We start from the raw sequence: 12893 nt of genomic DNA, 5'->3' as shown, positions 1-12893 counted from the left end.
CAAGGAAAAAATAAACAGATGATTCAGTGTGAATTTCAGTGGCAAAAAAAATTTCAGTTTTAATTAAATCAATTTATCAAAGATTTTAAGTTTAGATAATTTCAATGTTTATTTCCTGTTCAGCAGAAAATATTATGATGGACAGTGAAAAAAGATACTAGAATGTGTCTGCAATTAAATGCATAAAATTAGTATCACTCTTAGCATGGTTAAAGTCAGAAAGAACATTATATGCTTTGTTCATTCTAAACCTGTGCATTTTCAGTAAGACTGCTTCTCTTTATTTTTATATTTAGCCACAGATTGATAAAGTAATATAAATCTTACTGAAGTGGATTATATTCTTTTAAAAAAAAAAAATCTAACAAGGTCACATGAAACTAAACAAACAAATTACACAAATTACAGCAATAGTATTACAGTTTTTGTAAGGACAATAAATAGATTTAGGAATTATGCAGAAAAAAATGCCCTCATCCATTATTTCTATTTTTCACAGTTTAAAAATAATTTTGGTCACTCTTGGAACTCCAACTGAATCACTTGACCTCTCTGAACATAAAAATGCAGATATAATATTTGAAAAAAGAGTTGCAAAGTTTGGTTAAAAAATAAATGACACAGCACCCAATTATTAAACTTAAAATTGAATAAATTCCTTTACATTTTATAATATGATGAGAATCGATTTTAAAAAAAATAGAACATGTGTGGCCTCATAGTTTTAGAGCACCAGAGACTGTAGGCAGGGTGTTGAGAGTAACTCTATAGTGCATGTGCAGCAACGCTGCCCACTGGCTATGCGACAAGCTTCAAACTGAAGGTGTAGTGCCTGGTACCATGCCTTAAGACATTACTTCCACCTGATTAACCCATAAACCAAAATACATTTCCCACAGTGACTATTTTTTTTACTGTAAAGCACTGCAAGAACTGTATAGTTCATCCTATTTTTTTCCCCCAGAAATATCCTATCCCATTTCAATAACCTTACTATCTGCAAGGACTGTCTTATACTAATATCACTGTGCAACTAGTTTAGCAATAGCACTCAGACCTAAATATTGCACATTCAGACACATGAATATGTGGCTCTACAGTTCCTTGTGTCTACAGGCATGCAAGGAGACAGGCACTCAAGAAACTCATCTTGAAAATGTTTTTCACACAAGGCATAGCAGAGCACCCATTCTAACACTGGCAGTCAATCCTATTTTCAAACATACTCTGCTCTTGTTCAGGCACCCAAGCAAATGGGTGTATTTGCTGCTTTGTCCAGCTGTCAGCAGATCCCAGTTCTGAATATCTGACCATCTCAGTATCTGAATAAGGATTTCAGGGAAGCTGGATTTTCTGTCAGGCAGGAATGTCTACTTCCAGCATGAGCTGAGCTTCCGATGCCAGAGCAGGAAATCTGCAAAGTGTGAGAACCACAACCAAACCAAGTTGAGAATCCCTGATGCTCAACTAGAAAGCTTCATGGCCCAAGTTCAAAGATCAGCCATGGCTCTAGAACTTGACAGTCCCTGATGTTCTGTTATCCTTGGAATGTATGATCGAGCCAAGATGCAATACCCAAACGTTCTTTTGCCTAAATTAATGAGTTTCCATGTTAACACATAAATTACTGTTTTTGAAGCACTCAGTCCAGTAAGGAGGACATTAACATGTCTGTGTTCACTAAAAGATTTGGATGGTATCCAACCACAAAGTGACTGAAGAACATCAAAAGAAATGTTCTATTACCACCTATTAAAGAATAAGTCATGAGTATTATGCCATTGAAGACTACAGCAAAAGAAAGTTGAATTCTGATTTCTTTCCAATGACTTAAAAGTTATAACCTTAATAATGTTCTTTTCCATGTCTCTTTATGTGCAATATGTTAAGAAAAAAGACGTTTTCTCTGACAGAAATATGAATCCCCAGTTCTCCCCCACATTTGTCCAGGTATTAACCCTTTGAGGGGTGGGGAAAATCACAATCCACATATGCTCAGTACTGGCCAGAGATGGATCCAATAAGATAATGCTGAGAGTCAGTAAGTAAATTGACTGGAGGTAGGATCCAGTGAGAGAAAAAAGGGCACCTGGGAAGGAGAGACAGACCCAGTAAGGAATGTGGGTAGTGAGTACTTACACTTTTTAGGCAAAGATGGAGCAAACAGCTGGAGAGGTAGCAGTAGGCTTGAGACCAGTATTAAATAAGGAGCTTGGGAGGGAGAATTAGGACTTTTCAAGAGTATTGAAAATAGGAAGCTTGACAAATAGTTGCTGTTAGGACAACTGCAATCTCAGAAAGTAAGCCAAGAAGAAAATGGAACAATAATCTAGACAAAGGTACTCAGAGGGAGATGAGAAATCAGAGAAGCAGAACATAGCATTGGGTAAGCAACTTCAGACTGGGATGAAGATCCAGAATGAGACAGGGATGTTGCTGGGTTAAGTGGAGAGTATGGGATCACAGGGTCAAGCTGACAGTGAATATAGGCTGAATATCTTTTTCTTTGTCCAGCTTCATAAAGTTGCATCATGAAGAACATAATATATAGTTCTAGTTGATTAGTCATGTATGGGAAATCATAAAAGATTCCTTCTGTTTATAACCATGCAGATATCAATACAATGCTGTGAGATGCAGTCCCTGAGGTTTTACGGCTTGCAGTTAAAAAAGAGTGGAAAATTTAGTATGCAATCATGTAACCAAAGAATTGTACGTTAGAACACATGTAGAAGGAACTAATTTAGGAAAGTCTGTACAATAGCTTTTCCTCTTCCATGCATAATATTTTTCCTCTGTGCAATGACGCACTCCTCAGTAAGCCTCTTTCTCTCCAACTCTGTTTTTTGCATTCCCCTCCACATTTTTCCAAATTTGTTCCTGAAGAATTGCATTCAAGATGGTAAATAAGCCTAGACCCATTTGATGCCAGGCTTGGGTCTGCTGGCTCTGTCCTGCATAAAAGACACTGAAGCTTCAAATTCGTGCAACTGGACACAGCTCAAATCCCTTGCAGAGATTTTATTTGGATAGTTAAATCTGCACTGAAGTTTATCAGAGCTGGGTTCATTTCAGTGCTTGCAGGTCAGGGTGTATGTCCACATACATTATAGTCTCATGCAAAGAGATACATCAGACACTTACTGGGGCATAATTTCCCCCCATCACCCCCCCCCCCCCCCCCCCCCCTTCAGTCACACTGTTAACTATCAACCAGTATGATTTCCTGGCAAGGATATACTGTTCCTTTACATCAACCCTCATGGGACCGATGCAAGTTAACGCAGTGTAACTTTCTTGTAGGGATCAAAGAAGTTACCCACTGGATCCCACAAGTGTCAAGTACTCTTTCTTTCTCTTAGAGTTGTAAATTGCTTGCATGGAGCTAAAGCGTATTTGACACAAGAGTTTTTAATTCATGGAACTAGGCAGGTGATCTATGAGATGATTAAAAATATCCCAGGGGGAAGGCAACTCCCAAAACTGCACTTATATAAAAAGACCAATGTTTAGACCATTTGCCAGATGGTGAGCTGTCATATTTACTCTTCTCACAGATTAGAGTAGCAATATCAACATTTAAGCTTTGCCCCTCAGTAAGCAATACATATGTTCCTATCTGGACTAAAGTTCAAACAAGAAAATGAAAAACAGTTACATTTACCCACAGTTGTGGTGGACTCTCCCTAAAAACATGTTTTATAAATGAATACTATAGCACAGCTTCAAAAATGGATGACTCTCTTGCTCCCTTCTTTCTTTCTTATAGGTGAGGATATTATTAATCCACTAAATATAAAGTGTCTGGTGCTACTGGCAGCTGAGTAGTATAAACTCTGAAGACAGTGAGGATCAAGCTATCTAAGATGCTTCACTGAGGGATGAAGAACTTGTCTCCTCCACTGCCATTTCTAACAGCCTCAGATATGAGGCACTCTTTAGCCTTTTCAGAGTTTGAGTGATGCACGTTATGCTGGAACAGGCAGCTATTTTTTTTTCGGCCTGCAGAGCTTCCCTTCTGTGATCAGATTTTAATCTGTCTCATTTCTAATGAATAACACCACAATGTTGTATTACACAGCTTTCCAGAGAAGGATTGCTACAATATCTCATCTGCCAGGAAAAGTCAATGTCTTGGCAGGCTCTTTATGAAATATCTGAATTGAACAGCTCAGATACTCTGTCATATTCTCTACCATGTATCTGACAGTCAAGATGTTATCAATAAATCTACTCAAAGCTGGGTAACTTCATCAATACAGGCATCCACATGTTCTCCCTTCTAAATGCCTGGATGTCCACTTGAAGAACTATAGTTGAGCCTCTGACCTTAGCTATGGAATCACTGATGGTGAAGGTGAACTAGAGGATGTCAACTCCCACCACCATAACACTCTGGCAAAACTTGCTGATGTCTGTGTTAGTGTGCATGTCACTCAGATTGAGGCTGCATCCAAACCTGCTCCTGGCCCAAAATTTTAGAATTTAATTAACTTGGCTGTTAGAATGAGAGATCGTGTTCAGTCAGTATCTAAAACACCTATTGTATTTGGGAAATCAGATGGAAATGGTTTCATTGAATTGGAATTCATATATTGCAATTTTTTTGTCCTACGTGCAAGATACAAGAAAGTTGGAAGCAGAAGTGTTATTGCTCATGCAATTTGCCTGTGCATGCTTAGAATTTTTAAACATGTAAGTTGATGTACAAATGCATATCCTCCAATATCCCTTTCTCTGAACACAAAAACGACTTTAAAAGATATCCTTAAGCCTAAATTTACTCTCCAGCTGTGATTTAAAGAGGCTGGAGTCAATGTAGTAAGCGTTAAGGTGTTGCTGGGAAAAATATAGAACATATATTTCTGCAAATCAAACCAAATATTTCTATTTTGTATTGTGTAATCATTAAGTTCATTAATTTAAACTGTGTTTGTGAAAAGGAAAGGTATTTTATGTCTATTTTAATCACAAGTATAATAAGCAGATACCAGTTTACCTATATTAGGTTTACATCTTGGAGAAAGGAATGAACATTTTCAGAGTTGGATAGCTAAGTTGTCCTTAAGTACATATGTCAGGCACAAGTAACCCTACATTCCTGTCAAGAATAAGTGATTGTCTAGATAATTGCTTATTTATTGTTGTAGTAATTTGTTTTGAAGAAGAAATGAAGAGTTAACTTTAACATATTGTTTGATAGAGTCTTCTGGTCTTCCCTATAAAACAAACAGCGTGTTGTTGACATACAGGAAGGCTAGAATCTCATTGCTTCCTCTAACCTTCAGCCTAATTATACATGCATATATGCATTTTTTCATGTTATTACATCATTGGTTTAAATAGCTCTGCCTTCAGAATTGTTAGTTTTCTGATGCCAGGGGTTAAAGACCTTGTCAAAAATGTGGACTTTACTGATAACACATACTGGAGTCTTTTCAACCCCAGATAGGAAATGCAAACTGGCTTAGACTGGACAGACACAAATGGCTTCCTGTAAACTGGCTTAGACTGGACAGACAAATGGCTTCCTGTAAACGTAATCTTTACCTATTTATACTTTAAACATCTAGGCTTGCATCTCTAGACTGTGGGAATAATAAAGCACACTTAGTTTACCATGCTTCAAATCTTTTCCAGTTAGCTTCAGTAGTGGCCTAGTCTTATATAGGTCAATATCCTTGCTTTAATTTTAGTTTTTTAATACCATTCAGTTTATTAGGGTTTTTTTAAACCTATTTTACACATATTTAAATATTTGCAGGATTGTGGCTTTGACTGTCTGTCAAACGTATTTGACGCCAGCAATGATTTGATTTTCACCATTTAAAAGTGCTTGCTCTTGCTGTTCAATCATTTTTTCATGTTCATATGTAGTTTAAGATTCATATCTCCTATGTCTAGTTTATTGTTGGTTGCACTGCATGGTAATGCTAAAATATAGTTTTAATTTTATGAGATGCCAGGAACCTAGTAAATCATTATAATAAGAGAATGGTGGTAAATTATTCTGCTATCAAATTTATTTTTCCTTTTTTTTCCTTGTGATTCATATGAAATAATGCAGATGATTATAAGCAAATAATTCAATCTAAAATGTGTAATGAAGCTCATGGAAAGATGCTCAATGCTTTTGTTACATGATAATTTACCTTAAAAGGCTTCTGGTTCCAAACGTCAAGAGCTTTCATATGTATATCACTAAGACTGGTGCTTTAGGTACAAATATTAAGCCAGCAGCAACTTGCTTTACTTTGTGTCCTTATCTGGAACCATAAAAATATTTACTATATGCATGGACATTCATTGACTTAAGCAGGACCAGGCCCTCAAAATGCCATTTGTTAACCTTACTATGCAACAGAAGGTAGTAGTATATCATTCTTATGCAAAATTTGTTTTATTAGCCTTCTTCATAGGAAAAAAAAAATCAAATGCCATGACATAATCATCACTTTCTCTTTATCCCCCAAACAGCAGCACATACCTTCAGTTTCTTTACACCCGTGCAAGGATCATTGGAGAAGCTCTCAGTATCTGAAATTTCAATGTCTTCACCATACAAGACGTCAGTCAGATCATTCCTCACCTGTCAGAAGTTGAGAAAAAGGCAAACTAGTGAACTGAGACTCAGTAAGGAGGAAGCAGATGGACTATATTCATCACTATAATGACAAGCAATGACCTCGACAATGATATATACACCTACTATTTTTTTTTTTCCATTTTGCCTAAAATTCCATCGAGACACTATTCTTTTACCACCATAATCTACTATCAATGGGTGTACTACATAAAAAGCTTTACTATGTGTGACAAAAAGTTCACAGTGGGCTCCTGCTTTGCATCATGGGGATGGACAATTCTTCTGTATTTCCATTGCTGTTAAGACCAAAATCTTTCTTGTAGCCAAAGTGATGTTTGAGACTATATAAAGGGAGAAGACTCATCAAGGAAACTCTTACATGTTCTCAATGCTGAGGGCTGATTTGAAACCAGCATCAGCTGGTCCCAGCATGAATGAGCAGAGCTTAGCTTATGTCAGTTAGGGATTGGTAAAGCTTAATTAACTCCTCTGTGCCCTCCTCCTTTCTTAGGGCATGCATCTCGCCGCATGGGGCAGCAAGTGGTATTGTTTGCTTAAAGGTGACACAAGCAACCATCTATCAACAGATTTTCTCACCTGTTTTTTTTACAGTGGCAAGACTCTGTCCTCTTTGAGCTGCCTAATAGCACAAAGAAGCCAGATAACATACAAAGCAATCTGGTTTACAGATTTAGGGTTTTTTTTCCATATAACTACTTCAAGGTTTTCTGTCTTAATCACTGCTGCTTTTCCTCCAGCCACATGACTGCCAAAACAAATTTTCACATTACGATTCCTAATAGATGAGCAAAAATAATTTTAGCTGGAGATAACATGGTTACAGACTGAAATGAAGAGAGTGCACTCCAAATTTAATTTAATAAAATTATGATCGCGTTCATTGAACTGATTGTCTTTTTCATTTGTTTGTTATATCAGAAATAGGAGAAGCAAATCACAATGTAAAACAGGTATCTCACATGCAAACAGAGAAAATACAATACATGGAAGAGAAATATATGTGATATTAAACAGGAAAATTTAGAAGTGTATAAATCATATGCAGATACTTTCCAATGACCCTCTCTATGGGTCGTTGGAATTACGCATTTTAAATCTCCCTCTTAACTCTCCTTTTCCTTGACCTCCTTTGAGAGAGAAGCACAGTCCATTCAAAACAATCCGAAAATATTTGATATATAGTGACATGTTCAAGTAAAGAAGAGGAAGTGGTAACTGTCCTTGAGGAGTAGGAACTTCTTCATTTGAATTGAAATAACCATAAAGTCTATATAATGAGAAGACATTTTATCCATGCAAAAATAAGACCCAGCTATTGCTAAATTTCCTGGGCTGAAAGTCTGTCACACTCATGCCTAAGTATACAGTAAAAGCAAGGGGATGCACTGAGACATGAAAGGTCACAGGTGAGACTTCTGAGTTCTGCTGGCAGCTTTGCTTTCAAGACAAACTCATCTCTTCAGTAATCCTTCAGCCTTTCTTTAATATATGTTTGTGAATATCCTCCCAATCTATGCATGTTAGTGGTTCTGCTGTGTGTATTTCATGCTTTTATGTTTACCATGCAACTAATTTATTTTTTTCAGTATGCTGCTTAACTGTTAGATAGCACCACAGTTTTTGGGAAAAAGAGGAACGTTAAAGCTATCTTTGTGCTTTTGCATATTTCTTCATGACAAAGAAGCATACTCTGGTTTCTGCAGTGTAATAATTGCATTAATTGATCTTCAGACAGCATTCCACCTTTTTGCTGTTCCCTGTAAGTTGGCTTTCCCAGATTCCTTGGTTGACCAATGAAGAACTTCCTGAAGATCATTACTACACTGGCTGCCTTAATTACTTCTTTCATGACCTCTGCTTCATCTTACCCCTTTTAGCCATGCTTTAAAATTACTAAGATGTATTTTTACATTATAACCTTTTACAATGATTAAAACAAGTGGACATATAGGTAATTTTTTTATTAAAAATTATTTTATTTTACAGAACCAACAGTCAGAATGGTCAGTCCACCAAGACTTGAGTTATATCGTTCATCCTTTTGTGATGCTACAACCAGTTTTTAAGCGCATTCTGTGAAAATATATTCACTGACAAAAAATGATCAGTAGTGACTCCTTTTTCTGCTAGTATACTAGGAAAATGAATGATTGATATTTTAGCTCCAGCAATGCCATTAAATGCTCCTTATGATACAGGTCTTTCTTGATACAAAGAAAAATTGCTTTTCTGAAACAAACCATCAGTGATAACAAAAGAAAATAGACCTCTCTTGATCACAGTTTAGCTAATGTCCAAAATCCTTCTACCTGGTATAAAAGTTCACTAAAACTATTATATGTTACTTAGAAAAAGTAAAATTTTTCTTAGCTAACAGAACTGTACTTTCCAAAGGCATACAACTTGTCATATGCTTCTACCCCATACTGTCCTACCTTCTTCTGTAAAACAAGAAATTGTTTAGTTCCAGTTTTGCTTTCCTGATATTTTCTTTTTTTTTCTGGAGCCATTTCTACTCATTCTTTTAATTTCAGAGAGACTAGATTAACATTACCTAGCTGATCTGAGTAGAAAACAGCTGATTCACCAAATAAAGGTTAGTCAAATTAGACCATTATTAACATGAGAACAATGATAAAAAATACACATTAAATATTATTAAAATAGACTAACACTTATAGATAGGCTTCAGTGGAGGGTACAAGGCTGACATTTGCTTAGACTTCAGACTGTCTACTGACTTGCTGTGATTCCTTCCCTTCAGAACTTCTTCATGAACTTTGCAATTGAGGTATTCAATTGAATATTTTTTTTTTTTTTCTGAGCAACACTTAAATTCAGCCACTGAGAAATTTCTTTGACACCCCCCTGCCCCATCTGCTAGAATTCCCCTACTCTGTGGCTTTCAGAGCTCTTGAACTACTGATTAAGCTCCCAAAAGATACACCTTGCCAGATTTGGTGCCAGGGAAGTTGGAAACCTTTTCTCTTCACTGCCACAATGAGATATTGGATGCTTTTCAGATGCATCTGTTGTGGAGATTTTGCCAAAAGAAAGGTGTTTCTTTCCCGTTATCACAAGATATTAGGAGCTTTATAAGAACTTACAAGGTTTACACTCTTTTTCTGGAAGTCTTAATGTTTTTTTCTCCCTTTCAATGCTATGACCACTAGCCTGACAAATCTCATCTTGTGCCTGGTCTGGGGGTATTTCCACTACATTTTCCAGCCTTTGTTTCCTATTTCCATACTTTTTTGTCACCATCCTCAGGTTCTTTTATTTCTTTCTAAATATTCTAAATATCTCACAGAACTGAAACTTGTGGTTTTCTCCCTACATTTGTTCTTCACTTCTTTCAAATAAATTTAACTACAGAATCTTCTGATTTGGATTTGGGTCCAACATCAGAATTCACAAAGCCTCACCTCCAGTTCTAGAGCTGCCAATTCCTGTAGCAAATGTTGCAATTTTGGATTAAATTTGTGAAACTCAGAATACAATGTTGCATGTTTTGTTTTAGCAGATGCTTGCAGTCCTCGAAAGCGTATCACCAGCCGTACAAGCAGTTTTAGAGCTCAGCAGTAATTGTTTCATTCCACCAACTCCGAGTAAAGAAAATTGTGAAATACTATACTTCTGCTTCTTTATTGTGTAAAATAGGATAATTTCAACTGGAGGAAGCTGCTGTAGAAAGTTGTAACAAAACTGCATTAAGCTCTGGTGGGGATCTGCAGTTCCTAAGTAAATCCTGCACTGACTTATAATACAGAAGTAGTATAATTCCATGTGGTTTTAGTCCCTTGTTAACAATTTAATGAAGGCTGTAGCTCTATGTCTGTTTATATACATTTTACGCACTTTAAAGACACCAACATTTCATTTTCCCAAAACAGGGATTACCAGACCTGATCATCAGTAAACCTGCAAGGTTTCACAAACCACTGACTTAGAGACCCTAGTCCTTCACTCACCGAAAAAAAAAGAGCACTTTTACACTGCTCTGTGTACAAAGCTGGATGAAATCAGTATTTCACCATACTACATATTTAATAGATTTATGTGTGGTCAACTTCAGAAATTACTGGGGTGCAAATATGTTTACCCAGCAGCAAGCTGCAAAAAATGAAGGGTTTATATCATATGTAAGGGACACATTTGCAGGAAGAAAAGGACAGCCCTTGTACTTGAGGCAAGGGACGGGATGCAAGAGAACTGTCTTTTATCCCTCATTCTGCCAGAGCTGCTCTGTGATACAGCTCATATCACCTAAATAAGATTTTAAAGTTTGCTACTAAGTCTGGCTATATCTTTTTTCTGTGAAGTGGATGGCAGCAATACTTGCCTACCTCATAGCTGTTGTATCAAATTCAGTGATGTTTGAGAGGCAAACAACAAAGTCCCTGACCCTGCACCTGTGAAGGAAGAAATACAGGGGTTTTGAGGAGCCAAGAACTTGCATTGCCAAGGAAGAAATGAATTTCTTTAATCCCAAGCAAATTGAGAGAGTAGACAGAATGACTAAATGGGCTGAAAAAAAAAAAATTAGTCTAGATGGGACCAAATTACAACACTTGTGGTCTGTATCAGGAGGGAAGGTTTAAGGAAAGGAAGCGAATGTTGGGGAGCGGCATGGGCCGGCTGCTCCCTAAGGAAGGGGGACGCGAGTGCAATAACACAGCTGCCGCACCAGGGACCTCACCAGCCAGTGCCCCAGCGAGGGGAGCCACACAGGCTCGGGGAAAACAGCCGGTTTCAGCCATAAGGCTAGACCTCCAGGCAAGTTCACAGCCATAAGGCAGATCCAAGGTAAAGCTGGGAAGTTCATCTACAAGTCAGGGACAGGTGAGAATAACCACGGTCAGACGCAGTCCCGTGATTGCTGGGCAGGTCCGTACCGCCAAGACAGGTCTGAGGACAAGCCAGAAAATGGGTCTAAACCAACAGGGTCCATGACAGGCACAGCTGTGATGGAGAGAGACCAGCACTCCCACAGCATCGCTGGGGCAGGGACTGATGGCACTGGGCTGAGCTGAAACGGGGCCCTGGGTCGTGGGCAGGGAGAGGAGGGGAAGCCTCGGGGGGCTGGTCAGGGTCAGAAAGGGCTTTTGGTGCTTTCAGGGCCCTGCCACTGACTTTCGGTTGTTGGCATGTTTTTTACTTTCTATATGATCTGCGTATGATGATTCTCTGTGTACAATATATAAATGATCCCCTACTTCACAAGGATAAAAAAGTTGCACACACAGCAATTTTATTTTAGGTGAACAGATATTGCTCACTTCAGTGGGATTATTAGTGTGAGCACCTGCTCACCAATAGTAAATAGCTAGCATCCATTTGATCACAATATTTCATTTTTATCAAGCCAATTTTATCGCTTTTTTCCCAGGAAAATAGTAAAGAAAGGTGATATTCCTGATGAATTGTCACTCTAATGATAATAGTTTGGATTCAGGTGTCTCCACTGATTGACGGTTCAAACTAGGTTTCAGATTATATATTTAAAGTCACAGTTCACTCATTTAATCCTAACTCTGCTAGTTACAAAATAAATTTAATAATTTTTAGATTAATCATACTACTTTGCTTTTAACAGATCTTTCCAATGACCTTTTGGTTCACTAAAGCTGCATATAAGTACTGCAAGCTAAATCCTTGTTGTTCAGGACAGTCTAATCCTACCAGATGTTGGTCATAAGAGACTCCCAATGAATGGGAGGTGATTTAAGACAGCCAACATGGCTTCACCAAGGGCAAATCCTGCCTGACTAACCTAGTGGCCTTCTATGATGGAGTGACTACATCAGTGGACACGGGAAGGCCTACAGATGTCGTCTATCTGGACCTCTGTAAGGCCGTTGACACGGTCCCCCACAACATCCTTCTCTCTAAACTGGAGAGGGATGGATTTGATGGGTAGACTGTCTGGTGGGTGAGGAATTGGCTGGATGGTCGCATCCAGAGGGTAATGGTCAACAGCTCAATGTCCAGATGGAGATTGGTGATGAGTGGCATCCCACAGGGGTCCATATTGGGACCAGTACTGTTTAATATCTTCATCAATGACATAGACAGTGGGATGGAGTGCATCCTCAGCAAGTTTGCAGATGACACCAAGCTGAGTGGTACAGCTGACATGCCTGAGGGACAGGATGCCATCCAGAAGGACCTGGACAAGCTTGAGAAGTGGGCCTGTGTGAACCTCATGAGGTTTAACAAGGCCAAGTGCAAGGTCCTGCACCTGGGTCGGGGCAACCCCTGGTATCAATACAGGCTGGGGGATGAA

General features: G+C 38.2%; 1 protein-coding gene across 1 annotated transcript in view; it reads right to left on the bottom strand.

The window, feature by feature from the left end:
• The window catches only part of GABBR2 (gamma-aminobutyric acid (GABA) B receptor, 2), a 486323-nt gene that overhangs the window by 270426 nt on the left and 203004 nt on the right, over window positions 1-12893 (bottom strand). The window contains exon 4 of the mRNA XM_009334967.1: window positions 6488-6589. Coding sequence (XP_009333242.1) covers window positions 6488-6589 — 102 coding nt within the window. The remainder of the gene's footprint in view (window positions 1-6487; window positions 6590-12893) is intronic.

The sequence above is a fragment of the Pygoscelis adeliae genome, unplaced genomic scaffold, assembly GCF_000699105.1.
Source record: "Pygoscelis adeliae isolate BGI_AS28 unplaced genomic scaffold, ASM69910v1 Scaffold312, whole genome shotgun sequence".
Taxonomy (NCBI): domain Eukaryota; kingdom Metazoa; phylum Chordata; class Aves; order Sphenisciformes; family Spheniscidae; genus Pygoscelis; species Pygoscelis adeliae.
Note: the sequence above shows the minus strand (reverse complement) of the source record. Positions and strands in the feature narration are given on the sequence as shown.